The sequence below is a fragment of the Lissotriton vulgaris genome, unplaced genomic scaffold (genome assembly GCF_964263255.1).
Source record: "Lissotriton vulgaris unplaced genomic scaffold, aLisVul1.2 SCAFFOLD_1323, whole genome shotgun sequence".
NCBI lineage: Eukaryota > Metazoa > Chordata > Amphibia > Caudata > Salamandridae > Lissotriton > Lissotriton vulgaris.
The window spans coordinates 520,855-534,749 of NW_028253179.1; the positions used below are offsets into that span (position 1 = coordinate 520,855).

The 13,895-nt window shown below is 44.6% G+C and overlaps 1 protein-coding gene across 1 annotated transcript in view; it reads left to right on the plus strand.

Annotated features, from left to right (window-relative positions):
• Positions 1-13,895, plus strand: part of LOC147661128 (limbin-like) — a gene marked incomplete at its 3' end in the record, with an annotated part of 233,580 nt that overhangs the window by 83,298 nt on the left and 136,387 nt on the right. Inside the window, exon 5 of the mRNA XM_086951303.1 lies at positions 4,513-4,702. Coding sequence (XP_086807429.1) covers positions 4,513-4,702 — 190 coding nt within the window. The remainder of the gene's footprint in view (positions 1-4,512; positions 4,703-13,895) is intronic.

Sequence of the window (13,895 nt, forward strand, 5' to 3'; positions counted from 1 at the left end):
ATTTAAATGTGTCGACTCGAGTTTCCACATAATTGAACTCTGCCGGTGGGCAGAACGAGAGGCCGAGTTGCAGGACCTTCTCTTCATTTGGTGTTAACACAGTTTTCGTGAGGTTCAGGATCGTGTTGTTGTGTCCTGCCCCTTGAGCTTTTACTTCTTGGTTTTGTTGGACGCTGCGTTGGATTTGTTTGCTCCTTTTGCGCCGCCTGCTCCTTTGCCTCTTCCTTTTTGATTGTCCCCGTAATTTACTCTCCGTCTTGGTCTCAAATTGAATCTCCTCTCCTCCTCTAAAAAAGCAAATTCATCAAAGACTGTGGGAATCGGCTGCTTGCTAGACCTACTTTGCCCTTCTTTCAGATCAGTGTTGACATCTGAACTTAGGAGGGTGCTGTCGTCGGACTGCGGGTCAGTACGTTTCTGGTTGGGGTTAAGGCGTTGTTTACGCATTGAATCGAACTTTTTAGCAAATGTATATATCTGGCCTCTTTCATAGTCCCTTTTATCTCTGAGGAATTTTTCAGCTTTTCGTTCTGTTATACTTAACTCCAGCTTCTTAAGACGCTCTACCATGTCCTTTTTGAATTTGCCAATAAATTCCTGGTCGGGCTCTTTGTCCAGCATCTGCAAAATTTGTTCGATTTCTGTTAGCATCTTCTCCCTATCAGATTCCGCGTATTTTATCAAAATGGCCAACATTTTACTAGAGGAATCGTGGTTGTTGTCAGCCCACTCACGTAACATGTTTGGGTCTGGTTCCTCGTAAGTAGGCGCCACCATTATCCTTAAACCACGGGGATCCATTTTACTTCTAGGTAGCGTTGCAGCGATTTCTGTTCCCACCACTTGGAAAGTTCTCTGCGTTTCAGTTTTTCTAGGCGTTTCAACCTGGCCATTACATCCAATGTTTTTGCCGGTGTTTCCCTTGCTGTAGGTTTAGCGCCTACCGTCTTGGTGTCGTCAAAAATGGAGAGCGCGGTTTCCTCGCGTTCCTGAAGTTCTTGGGCAGACATCATAGTAGATGACCAAATCTTGGAACTTGCGTTCCTGGTCTACAACCGCTAGGTTTTCCACGAAAATGCCGAGGAAAATGTTGCAGCTTATGCCCTAGCTTTCCCGCTTCCCGAAGCTTTTCAAGGTTCCTACCTGCCGTCCGTAGCTCACAGCGTGGACCCTCCGGTTCTCGTTGTTAGCTGCGACGAGCAGGTATACCGTTGTAGCGTATATCAAGGAGATTCGTTCCTCCTTTGTATAGCTTCGGGGGGTGGCAGGTCAAACAGCTTCTACTCCTCCTTCTCCAGAAGAAAACTGCCACCTTCCAAAACAGCGGGCGTCTCGTCTCACACGGGACCTCTGGAGCCAGTCCCGACAACACATCACCTCCCAGGCAGAAAAACTACCAGTGACGAGACTTGTGCAGACCAAAGTGTTTTATTTCTCTGTCCCCCTCGGACGCGTTTCGCCTGACCAGCAGGCTTGTTCACTGATACTTCAATAAATAACAGGCGCCATTTAAAGAAACTCGTGCAACCAAACAGTCACGTGATTAAAACTACATATCAACTGAATATATATATACACACACACACAAACATACATACACACACACCCACCCACGCACACACACATAAACACACATACATATATACATATTTACACACATACATATTTACACATATTTAAACACAAACATATTTACACATACATATATACACACACATACACACACGCACATACATACATACACACAGACACACACATACATACACACAGACACACACATACATACACATATATATATACACACACACACATTTATATATTTACACATACAAGAAGCTGGGGTAGCTGCCATGGTTGATATTTCTACTCTTATATTTTAAGTCACCACTTTACGTTTTTCAACACTGTGTTTTGCTTATATAGTGTACTTTGTTGGATGTCGGAAGCTATTGATGCGATTTGATGTGCACTATAAATATTAAACTAAGTAAAAAAAACAATATCACTTACACAGAACACACCAAAGTATGTCACTTAATACTGGTGTTTAATCACTACACAAGTTAATGGTACTCATTTTCTTAACCTTGGAAAGATGAAAGAGTGTATCAGCTGAGATTAGAAGTTATGACGTGGGCTGCATACCATCACCTCTGTAGCAGGAGCTTATCTACATGAACAAGAACTCATGTGAACCGTGACAGGATCAAACTCTAAATATTTTGAAAGAGAAATTTCAGCAAAGCAGCCATTTCTTACTATGTTCGTAATTGTGCTTTTAAATATTATGCTCTTATAATTAGCATGTTTTGAATCTCACTGCTTTAGATAGCTGACCTGGGGCGGTTGCCTCTCTATAGCTAATCACGACAGAAGCTCTGAGTGAGAGAAATTGGGTCATTTTTACACCTCAGGGGGTTTCCCTGTGCTCCATCGTTACAGCCCAGACGTAATGGCGGCATAACTGGCTACAAATATCTTGCGAAGATGTCATGGCTAATTTAGGCACCGAGGCATTCGAGAAGACAAAAAGAAACCAATGCATTAAAACAAGGGTGGGGCGCAATGCTGAAGGTGTGGGACTGCAGTCTGGGGCAGCTAGTTTCTCCGTGGGGGGTGGGGGTCGATGGGCCGTGCTGTTCGAGGATTTTATGGACGTGCACGAAGACCAGCCTTTCACAACCCCACCCCCTCCTTACCTGCCTTTCTCCTCCCGAAAAACCAGAAGCCCCCCAGGGCTCTGGGCTCCTCTTGCGCTGGGCATTGCCCATGGTGGGAGTGCGCTCTCACATGGTGGGGGGAGCTACAGCGCCACCAAGGCCGAGAGGCGCGGGAGCAACAGCCTGAGCGCTGTCCCTGTACACTCCGCCCTGCGCAGCCGAGGGAGCAACAACCTGCGAGTTCCCCTACGGACCCACCATGCAGGGATGGAGGGTCTGGGACAACTTTCCCTGCACACCAAGGGGCGGGACAACGCGAGAAACCTGACAAAGTGCGGAGTCACGAGAGGGGCGCAGCTCCAATCCAATGGGCGGGCCGAGCCAAGCACGCCCCACCCCACCACACACAGCCTAGAAACAGAGCACGCGGAGGGTTGAGGGTGAGATGCTGAGGCCCCCGGCGGCGAGCAATGTTCGTCTCTGCAGGTGCGTCCTGATCCAGCGGCACCCTCCAGGCAGTGAAGGAAACTAGAGGGACCTTGCTGGATCCCCGTTCCACCAGTTATTGCCTAATTTGATCCGGTATTTGCGGATATGGCTGAGGATCGCCGGGCGCGAAACAGCATGGTGGGCGCGCACGAGACGCAGTGCCGTGAGTGTGCACATCGGCGCAAACTGAAGATCGCCGAAGACAGCCGACCTCCGAGCGTGGAAGGAGCCCGGTGAGTGTGGGGGTGGGTGGAGAGAGGGAGGGGATGTGAGTGTGTGCGCGCGCGTGATTGTGAGAGGCTGCCGCTGTGAATGTGGAGCAGGAGTGCACGGCTCCGGGAGGCTGGGCATGAGCGTGCACGATGTGCAATCGGCGCTCGTGCCCAGGTCTATCTCCCTTGACAAGCAACTCGGCAGAAATAGGTCTCGAGCGAGACCTAATAATGACCTCATCCAATGTATTAGCTTTTCGAGGAAGATTTGTAAGGTCCTCATAATGGCCAGAGCAGATACACTTAGGTTTAGTTAAGAATAATCCACACATTTTTGCATTGATACTTTTTTGTTCATTAGTTTTGTGTCAAGAGGTCCCATTTGTGGGTTGAATGGATTGCTTGAAATAGATATATTGACTTTCTGCATTTCTTTTGGTTTCTATTGCTTTAACATTGTGGATGCACATGATATACAGGTTAATGGTCATCGTATTGCTAACAGAGCATATGCTGCAGAAATAATTTCAAATCAAATTTAGGATTTTTTAATGGAGGCACTCAAAATTATCATGAAGTTCTTACCTCTGCTCAATGTGAAATACACAAAAAAAATGCCTATACATAGCTATATCAAAAAATAATGAAGCATAGTAGGATATATGTTGCACTTTTCTGCTGTGCGTATGTAGCATGAACAGATCAGCATAAATAATTCACTTCATCATGTTTAACCATCCGATAATTGGATCAACTATTAGTTCAGCTTCAAAGCAAGCTCAGGTAATCTTTTTCCACCCTCGCTATTTAACTAAAGAAGTAAAGCTACAGTACATCCAGAAGCAAAATTGCTTCTCTTCAGGTGTAACATCAAATTATCTGTTTTTGTGTGGCTGTTTGCCACTATTCTTAACCTTCTTGACTTTGATTTATGAAGTACATCCTAGTCGTCAGTCAGGGAGCAACATCATGATCTGTGAAATGAAAATAAATTGTGAGACATGCGGCCAGGCAACCTATATGTCCCCCCTGTCTCAAAGAAAGCTTCATAGTGTATAGTAAAATTCCTCCATTGACACCTTTATGCAAGATGATATGTTGGGGAGAGACAATGATGTTGAGCACATGTTAATGACCCTTTGTTTATTCAGGTAAATACCCAGAATGATCCACAGACTGCATTTGTGAGTATCAAGACTACTAACAGCAACACACCTCCTTCTGCTTCCAGTGTTTCTGATCTTATTATTCGTGATGACATAGTTGGCTTCAATATTATAGGAAGTGATGGCAGTAACATCGGCAATGGACAACAGACCTTCAAAAGAGCAACATTACCAGGTGAAATTGTGATAACTTCTTGGAATTCTACATGTGTGTATTTCCTACTATGGTGAATAGCTTTCAATGGTTAGACAGTGGTCAGACAAAAAATGGTACCACCTCATTTTTATATGGCAATACACATGGATATGATTTACAGAAGTGAATTAAATCTGATTGAATAATAGAATTAAAAATCTCAGTATTCTGATCGTTCAAGCATAACTTGTCTAAACGTTTTATTCAAGAATGTTTCCAAATAGTAGTACCCACAGTGTGAGATGCCAGAGGCATTTACTCTCCATGGTGGTCTTTATGGTGATGAGAACTTGTAATTCACATTTTCTTGAGTTAGTTACAGATGGAGGACAAAGCCTACCGGACTTCTTGGAGACATTCTAAAAGCTGGCTGTGTTAAGGGGTCCATCTGCTCCAGGTATGTACCTGGAATCGGGAGTGTGGACCTGTCCTATAAGGGTGATCCATGCTGGCACCACCTACAAACGCAAATAAACCAAAACGTCAGCAGGGAGGAGGGGCTGACACTGTACCTCCCATTAGCGAACGTGAAGACATGCTCTGTTTTCAGGAGCACCTGGAGGACACCAGGCAAATAAAAAGGAAGAAAAACTTGGAATGTGTGTTCCCTTTCAACCAGGATGACACTGACGACTATGATGAGCGCCAAAGAAAGTAAATTGATGCCCTGGAGATGACAGCACAAGGACAAAACCCTGCAAGACTTGAGGAACTGGTGACAGAAGAATGAGGAGATGTGGAGGAGGCTGGGGTAGACACTCAATGAATGAAGTGAGGATTGGTAGATGCTGCCAACCTTTGCCTGCTAGCCACCACAACTCAGAGTTCTGGCTACTTGGTTGATTTACTTGAGCGAATACTGCTTTGGGCGTTCCAATACTCTGGCCCTATTTTGCACACCTATTTCTCTTTTCTGGCATTAACCTCTTTCTTCATGGTAATTATAATTTATATGTTTGCCTTTCTCAATTCTTCAGCACTTGGTGGGCTTCTAATTTTTTGTTGTGATACTCATGAATGCCGGACTAGGAAGAAAAGCGTGATTGACACACGTCTCATGTTGACTGCCAGTTTGGTTTTGTATAAAGAGAGCCTTATACACAGAATAGGAGTTTAACCTTGGTTTCCCTTTGAGCTGAAAGCCTTTTCCCTCGTTTTCTCATGGGTGAATTGTGACTGTTTTCCCTTCCTGATTAGTTTAAAGAAAAGATATAAAATCATTACTAATACTTACCCATACCTTTTCCGGTTTCCCCGAGGATACTGGCTGTGACCATCCCAAGACCCTAGGAAAAGAAAGGAGAAGATCAGACCGTGGATACTGCATTACTCACCGTTGCCACCATTCATGAAGCTGGATATACATTACATGAAACATGGACTGGCCATTGACGTTACCATAACTCTAATATTCCGTTGTTTAATTTATCATTGGTGTTATCAATAAAAGTCACCATTCAGAAAACAGAGAAGCCTCTGAAGCCAAATTTCCACCTTTCTCTCCACAAAATGGTGCCAGAAGTGCTATCTGAGGAAATGGAGGCTTTTGTTGCCAAATTGGTTAAAGGATAGCAGAAATTTCGAGGACACGGAGACCTTTCAAAGCGCTCGCCAAAAAACAAACAGAGCATATTGGCAAAGTCTCCCGGACACAAGACATTGGCATTAATAAATTGGCAGACACACTAGCAAAAGAAAGAGGTCCCACCTTTTAACCTTCCATCGTCTTCCTAAAGTATGCACCTGGAGACAATCCTGATTTCTTTTTTTAACATTATGAACAATTAGCCCAAGCTGCTGGATGGCCAGAGGAATGGTGGGGACAATATACGGGGCCACTGTTGACTGGTAACCTGCAAATGGCCTACCAGGCCGTTAACCCACGCTGTACCACCTCTTAAATGAGACATAAAGAAAAGCATCCTGGAGGGTCGGGTCATTGAGGACAAGACATATATAGAATACACAGGGAAACTGAGAAGAAAATTACTCAGGGGGAAGAGCCAGTGACCCTGAGACGTCCGCTAGACATAGGACCACTAGGAAGATTGATACCATAACTCTTCCACTGTGAGCTGGAGGGGGAGCCAGTATGCCGCAATACTTATATTGTGGAGGATTAGTACACATAGCCCGGTATGGTCCTCAGAAGGCAGAGGCAAAGGAAATAGGGCTAGCTAAACCATCCTTCTATGTGAGTCCGGGTTCCCTTTCCTCGAATTGTAAGGGTAAATGGCCAACCGGTAACCACCTTACCTGACACACGATGTAAGCAAAGTGTTATGAGACCCCATATCATATCCGCTCAACCCCTGGAACAGATCTGGTTAGTAAACATACAGTGTGTACATGAGGACAAGAAGACCTACCCAGTGGTGGAAGTATCCCTTCAACACCAGGTTGTGATCGCCATTCCTCTTAAAGTAGAGTCTAATTCTAACTTTGCCTCAGTTCTGTCAGTACTGACCATCCGGATTTACGGAACTTGATTAACGAACCCAGGAGAGACCAGGACTCCTGGGGGGAGGAGGACCTTTACATATGTATCACCTGATGATCTGAGGTAGGAACAGGGCTGGTGGTGGAGCAGCTATTATTTTTAGGGACATATTTGAAGCATTTGCCACACCGTTAAGTCAGTGTGGAAATATTGAGGGTCTTATTTTCAGTTTTAAACTCACTCCTTCCTTCTCCTTATCTGGCCTTTTGGGTTGTAGACCTCCTGACTGCCCTAGCAGCTGCTTTACTGCACCATTTCACAGCATTGCACAATATTGTCTTCAATGTGCTAATTTGACCATCTTGGGAGATTTTAATGTTCATGCAGATGACTCCAATTCCGTCTCAGCCACACTGCTTATTCAAACACTGGCTGGTATGAATTTTACCCAACATGTCCAGGTTCCCACTTATAGAGCTGGCCTTATGCTGGGCTTTATTTGTTCTAATGTAGCCAGTGTATAGGTTAACAATCTGGAGCATTTGATCTGGTCTGATCACTTTAGTATTCCACATACGTTTCAGTGTCCCTCCCCGCCTATTAGGATCTTCCACCCCCCCCACCACCCCGCCCGAGCTGAAAAGGAAATGGCAGACTCTGTTGGAAGAATCATATGCTCAGTCCCTCAACAATTCCCCACCGATTCTTCAAAGGAATCGCTAACTCTATCTTGTACCTTTGAAAAAGTATGTGGCAAAAAAGATCTAGGCCTTCTGCTCCCTGGTCTCCCCTGCCTTAAGGGCTGATAAAAGCCTGTGCAAAAAATTAGAGCGCAATTGGAGGAAATCTTATGACTCCACTGCTAAAGTCATCTATAAAGATGCACTTAGTAGCTCCCGCTTAACATACAATTCAATGAAAGAGTACTTTGCACATCATATTGAGATGGTGGCTAATTCTTCTACGGAAATGTTTAAAATTGTGAATTCTTTTTGTCTTCCCCGAAGGAGCCTAACCTGCCATCATCCCTTCAACCTAAACTTTGTGAAAAAATCCTGGTCTTCTTTGATGAGAAGATTCAAAATCTTTACTCCACCTTACCAGAGACACATAATGGGGATTTACTTGCCATCCCGGTTTATGTGGGGAATGCCCTCCCCTGTGCACTCACTTGTCCCAAGCCATATTTCTCAGAATTTGCCCCTATATCTAAAGAAATCTCCCTAAATGACTTACTTGAAAAAGTCCACATCTTGCTCCCCTGTTGATGCCTGCTCACCGCACATTTTCCGACTAATGCCCCAGCACTTCAACCTTTTTGTTATTAAAATTTGGAATTCCTCACTGACGTCCAGTGTTTTTCCCATGTGTTGGAAACAGGCGTCGCTTATGCCGCTCCTTAAAAAGGCGAATGAATACTCTGGTATCTTGTGAAATTAAAAGCCCATATCTCTTTTCCCGCCCCACCAAAATTCTAAAGAAATTGGCTATTCAATATTTGTTCACTTTTGTGGAAGCCACAAACTCTCAGTTGAGCTTGGGTTCAGGATATAGCATGGAGACGGGTCTGGAGGTTGCGGAGTTTGTTGGAGAGAATCTTAATAAGAACACGCCTGTCAGTGGCCATTGACATGGTGTCCCATTCCATCTTGTTGAGCAGACTCCATCACCTAGGCATTCAGGGTAAGGCTCTTTCAAGGGTTGAATCTTTCCAGGATAGCAGCTCCCAACGGGCGTCTCTACACCCTTTTCCTTCAGTACCCAAACCACTACTGTATGGAGTCATACAGGGATCTTCTCTAGGTCCACTCTTGTTGAACCGCTACCTTTCCCCCTTAGCAGATTCGATTGAATCCTTGGGTGTAAAAAAAGTGTTGTATGCAGAAGACACTCCACTGCTCTTTTCTTTCCAAGACAATTTGAAGGCAGTCTTTTACAACTTTAAAGAGTGCCTCAAAATAGTTGTAGCCTGGATAGAGGCAAATTGCCTGAAAATAAACTTCAATAAAACTGAACTTTTGTTTTTCAGTTAAAAGGTACTGCCACTGCCCATCCTCTGGTGGCCTGTTTAGCCTAATCCTTTCCCTACACCGACTCCTTCTGCTAGAAAACTCTGCATAATTTTTTACTCTACTTTCTCCATTGCCCTAATATTAAAATTAATTCACTTGTCTGCTTCTTTAAGATTTGATTTTCAAGAAGTTTCTCCATTTGATCCCTGAGGAGACCCAAAAATACAATAGGACCTTCATTGGTAACCTCCTGTCTGGACTACTCTAACAGACTCTTCCTTGGCCTTCCTGCAAAACGAATACGTAAACTACAGATAATCCAGAATTCAGCAGCCTGATTTATCAGGAAAGTCCCTCGTCACCAGCATATGTCTTCCCTTTTGAGATTGACTTCCTGTGGTGCAGCGCTTAACATTTAAAGCTTTGACGTTGGCTTTCAGAGCTTTCCACAAAGATGCCCCGCTCTACCTAATGAATAGACTGACCCTGTATATCAAGAGAGAATACTTAGGTCAAACAACAGGGGCCTGCTACAGATTCCAAAATACTTGAAGACATGCCGTGGTGGAAGCTTCTTTACTCTTCTTACAGCTAAATTATGGAACATCTTGCCATCTAATTTGCGAAGGTCTGAGTCACTGCCCACTTTCAAAAGGAAACTTAAAGCCTGGTTGTTTGATGCTGCATAGTTACTTAAGATATTACAGCCCGCTTTCCATTGTCTGCTCTGAACGCCAGTACTCTTCAGCTTGAAGCAGCTGTGTTCTTTATCAAAAGTTGATTAATTGATGATGATTGGCCCTCTTCTAAACCACAGAAAAGCAAGAGATAAGGGAAGAAACCAGAATGGGGGGGGTTGAAGTTTTTATCCCTACATAAGTAAGAATGCTTATGGGAGTCAGATAGAAGATTTAGGGCGGCACAAAGAGAAGACCCATACTCCATGAAGCTTGGGCATAGGCCAGAGACGAAGAGGACTCTCAGGCCGTAGATCCACAGTTCTTCAAGCACAATGGGCTATTATATAGGAAGGTAGGAAAAAAACAACTAGTCCAGCTGCTTGTCCCAGGACCCTTTAGAGATACAATTTTGTATCACGCTCATAGTCATCTCTTTGGAGGCCACTTTGGAATCGAAAAAAAGGAATAGGTTATCCGTGAGAAATTCTTTTGGCCAGGCATCTATAGACAGGTCAAACAATATTGCAGTGAGTGCTCTGTGTGTCAACAACTCAGTAGGTACCAACCCCCCAAAAGCAACTGTACGGCCCCTCCAAATCATAGAAGAACCCTTTTCACTAGTCTGGCTCATGCAGGTAAGCGCAGTGGGGCAGGGTAGGGGTGGGAGGTGGGGGATGAAAGTGACAAATGACGGAAAAGGGAAAATGAAATAAATATATAAAATCACTGACCTTGGATGTGGCTAGTGCAAGGTAAGTGGTTTCATGTATTTATTTTATTTTCCTTATCCCGTTGTTTGTCACTTCCATGTCCCCCTTCACCCTGCCCGGCCCACCACGCTTACCTGCATGGGCCATCACTGCTTTTTCACGAGTAGGCATGTATATCATTGGACCCTTAATTCCATCTCAAAATGGATATAGGTATGTTTTAGTTATGGTGAAGTACGCCACCGCTATACTGAAGCCATATCCCTTCGACATCCCAACACTACACAACTAACCAAAGCCATGATTTAAATGTTGTCACATGTGGGTTTCCCTAGGGAGATATTAACAGATCAAGGCACCCCCTTTATGTCTAAACGATTGAAACAGGTTTGTGTGAAGCTGGTCATCAAACAAATAAGAACAGATGCTTACCATCCCCAAACTGGTGGCCTTGTGGAATGCAACAATTCTACCCTCAAACCTACTTTGAAGAAGCTTCTAGACTTAGAAGCCCAGAAATGGGATCAGATGTTGCACTTTAGCCCTTTTTGCCATCAGAAGAAAAGACCAAGCCAGTACTGGCTTTTCACTTTTTGACCTACTGTTTGGCCGTAAGCCACATACTTGTTTAGATGTGGCTCGGTAGGTATGGAAGCAAGGAAAGGATAGCTTCAAGACCCTCCTTGCGTATGTTAATGAATTGAAGACCCGCCTAAGTGAAATTCAGGAAATAATGTAATAAACTCATGTAGAGCTACAACAACAAAAGCAAAAGAAACAAACCAATAAAAAAATAGGTCTTTACTGTATGTGACTATGTACTTTTGCTGCGTTCATCTTCAGAGCAAAACATTTTAAGCTAATGGCAACTCCCCTTTAAAGTCATAGGACAAATAGGCCCCGTAACATATCAAATAGAAACCAAAGCAAGAACAAGGAGTCCCATATATATCTCATAAACTTGTTAAAAAAAGTGTGTGGGGGGTCCTTTACCTGCTTTTTCCACCTTTGGAGTTAAAGGCAATACTCAAGATCTATACTGTATAGACCCCAAGCATGATGCCCTCAAAGACCGGATCTGCAAACCAAGTCAAAATCCCAGTTAAGCATTTTCTCCACCATTCCTGGGTGAACCCAAATGTTACAATACTCCATAGTTACTGGTTGGAGGGGGAACATGGTGACCGCAAGTTAACTGGCCTCGAGCTCACTGGGGAGAAACATGTTTCTTTATGACTTTGGTGGGACCCCTCACCCCCCACTCTCGGCACTTACTCGTGACTTTTCCCCCACCCAATGGTATTGCTGCAGTGGACGTCAGGAGCATTTGTAGTGGGTCCCATCCCTGAGGCTGCCTCAGAGAACCTGGCGCTGGGAGAGCTCAGCAAGGGAGCTGTGGTGAAGCAGGGGAGCCAGTGTGCTGTTCTAGTGCAGCAGTGCTGGAGTCAGCACAAGTCAGAGGGATTATCAGGAGGACTGTTCACCGGCTGCTGTAGTTTTCCTTAAGGTGACTGTCAGCCCGCAGGCTCAGGGCAAAGTTCGGAGGAGATCCTTCCTCAGGTTGCAGGAAATTTCCTTGAGGCATTCAACAGCATGCCACTCCAGGAAAAGAGCTGAGGGCCTTTCTTGGAGGAATTAAAAGAAAAGAAATCGGGTGGGCACAACGCCCCTTGCCCATTCAAGGGGCTTTCAGCTCTCCGGAGCAGTCAGCTCTCAGAGAAGGTAGAAAGTAAGCTAATTGGCTAATTGGTGCACACTATGTACCAGAGGCATAACTGCAGCATCAAGGGTAGGTCCTAGGCTGGAATTTCCCCCTGTCATAGTGGTCCCCAGTATTAAGGAAACCACCAAGGGGCAAAATCTTATATTCAGGAGGGCAGCAGATATGGAGGTCTCCATAGCTAAAGCTTGGAAAAAGAGAGAAATCTACTGAGCTGTCGGGGAAGAGTCCGCATGGTAAGGGAAAAAGTGCTCCGGATCAAGGTCACCCCGTCCCTTAAATACTTCTAGAAAGTTCTGACATAGCCAGGCCCTCAAAGCAAAGGGAGACAGGCGGATATGGTCATGAGCTTAAGCATATGTGCCACAGTGAAATTTATTTTGAACATAACTACTCCTCCTCGGGAAAAGCTCACCAGACATCTCATGCCTGAAAGCTCTGAGAGGGTTCCCCAGGGAGGGATGGGTTGGGTAGCACTGGGTGGGGAAGGCACTGGATGCGGAAAAGTCCTCGGTATCACCTAGCTGTATCTATTTAGTAAGTTGGCCTAGGTCAATGCGTAAAAAAAGGGTCTTGAATTCACAGAATATGATGGGGGGGGGGTAGTAATGAGCTATCTTTTTTAACGTGGAATGTAAATAGCCTCAGATCTAAAAGTCAGCAAAGATTGGCTACGAGATACTTAGAAGAAAGTCTGGCTCACATTGTCCTACATCAAGAAACTCTATGAACAGCCAGTGAGAGTCGAGCGCTGTTCTCTAAATGCAGATGGGTGGATAGCTATGTTGTTTCGGATCAAGTAGAGCATTGTAAGGGGATGGCTATCCTGAGTTGGAGGGGAGTTGGGGGTCGATGTAAAATCCTCAGAAACCAACAGTTCTGGAAGGTGGGTTCTGGCAACCTTGAGTTATGGGGGGTTTGGGTCTGTGTGTGCTGGATTTTACGGCCCGAATTTGGATGACCCCAGCAAATAGCCAATCTGGAGTGGAATTTAGTGGAGGTCACATCCCCAATGATTATTGAGGAGATGTCTCAATACCCTCCTGGACCCCATCTTGGATAGATCTACTTGAAAGAACCAAGCCCCTAGGGAGAGACAGGCTCCTAAAAATATGCTTCAGGTCATATGCTTGGTAGATGCAAGGAGATATATAAAGGGATCAAGGAAGGGCTATACTTTCCATAGTAAAATATATGGTCATTTTTCCAAACTGAATTATGCCTTTGTGGATAGAACTCTAGCTGAAAATATAAAGGCGGTCCATATTCTATGGGCCATATTTTGGATCATGCTGTGGTTAGTATGTCTTTAAAGTGTTTTAGCGGCCAACAAAATGTAAGGTAGACATTAAAAAGGGCTATCCTTTTAGACCCAGAGGTACTTGCCACCCTAAAACAAGTCTGCGATGACTTCTTTCTTGATAACCAGGATTAGCCCCTCTTGATGTAATTTGGGATCATTTTAAAATGTATATTCGAGGGGTGTTGCAAAGTCAGGCTCATTTTGAAAATAAGGTTGTAAGAATAGACCTCACAAGATTGGAAGACAGAGTGGGGACACTGGAGGTCGAGTTGCAGCAGCAAGGCAGGAGGCTAAATAAAGATAAGTA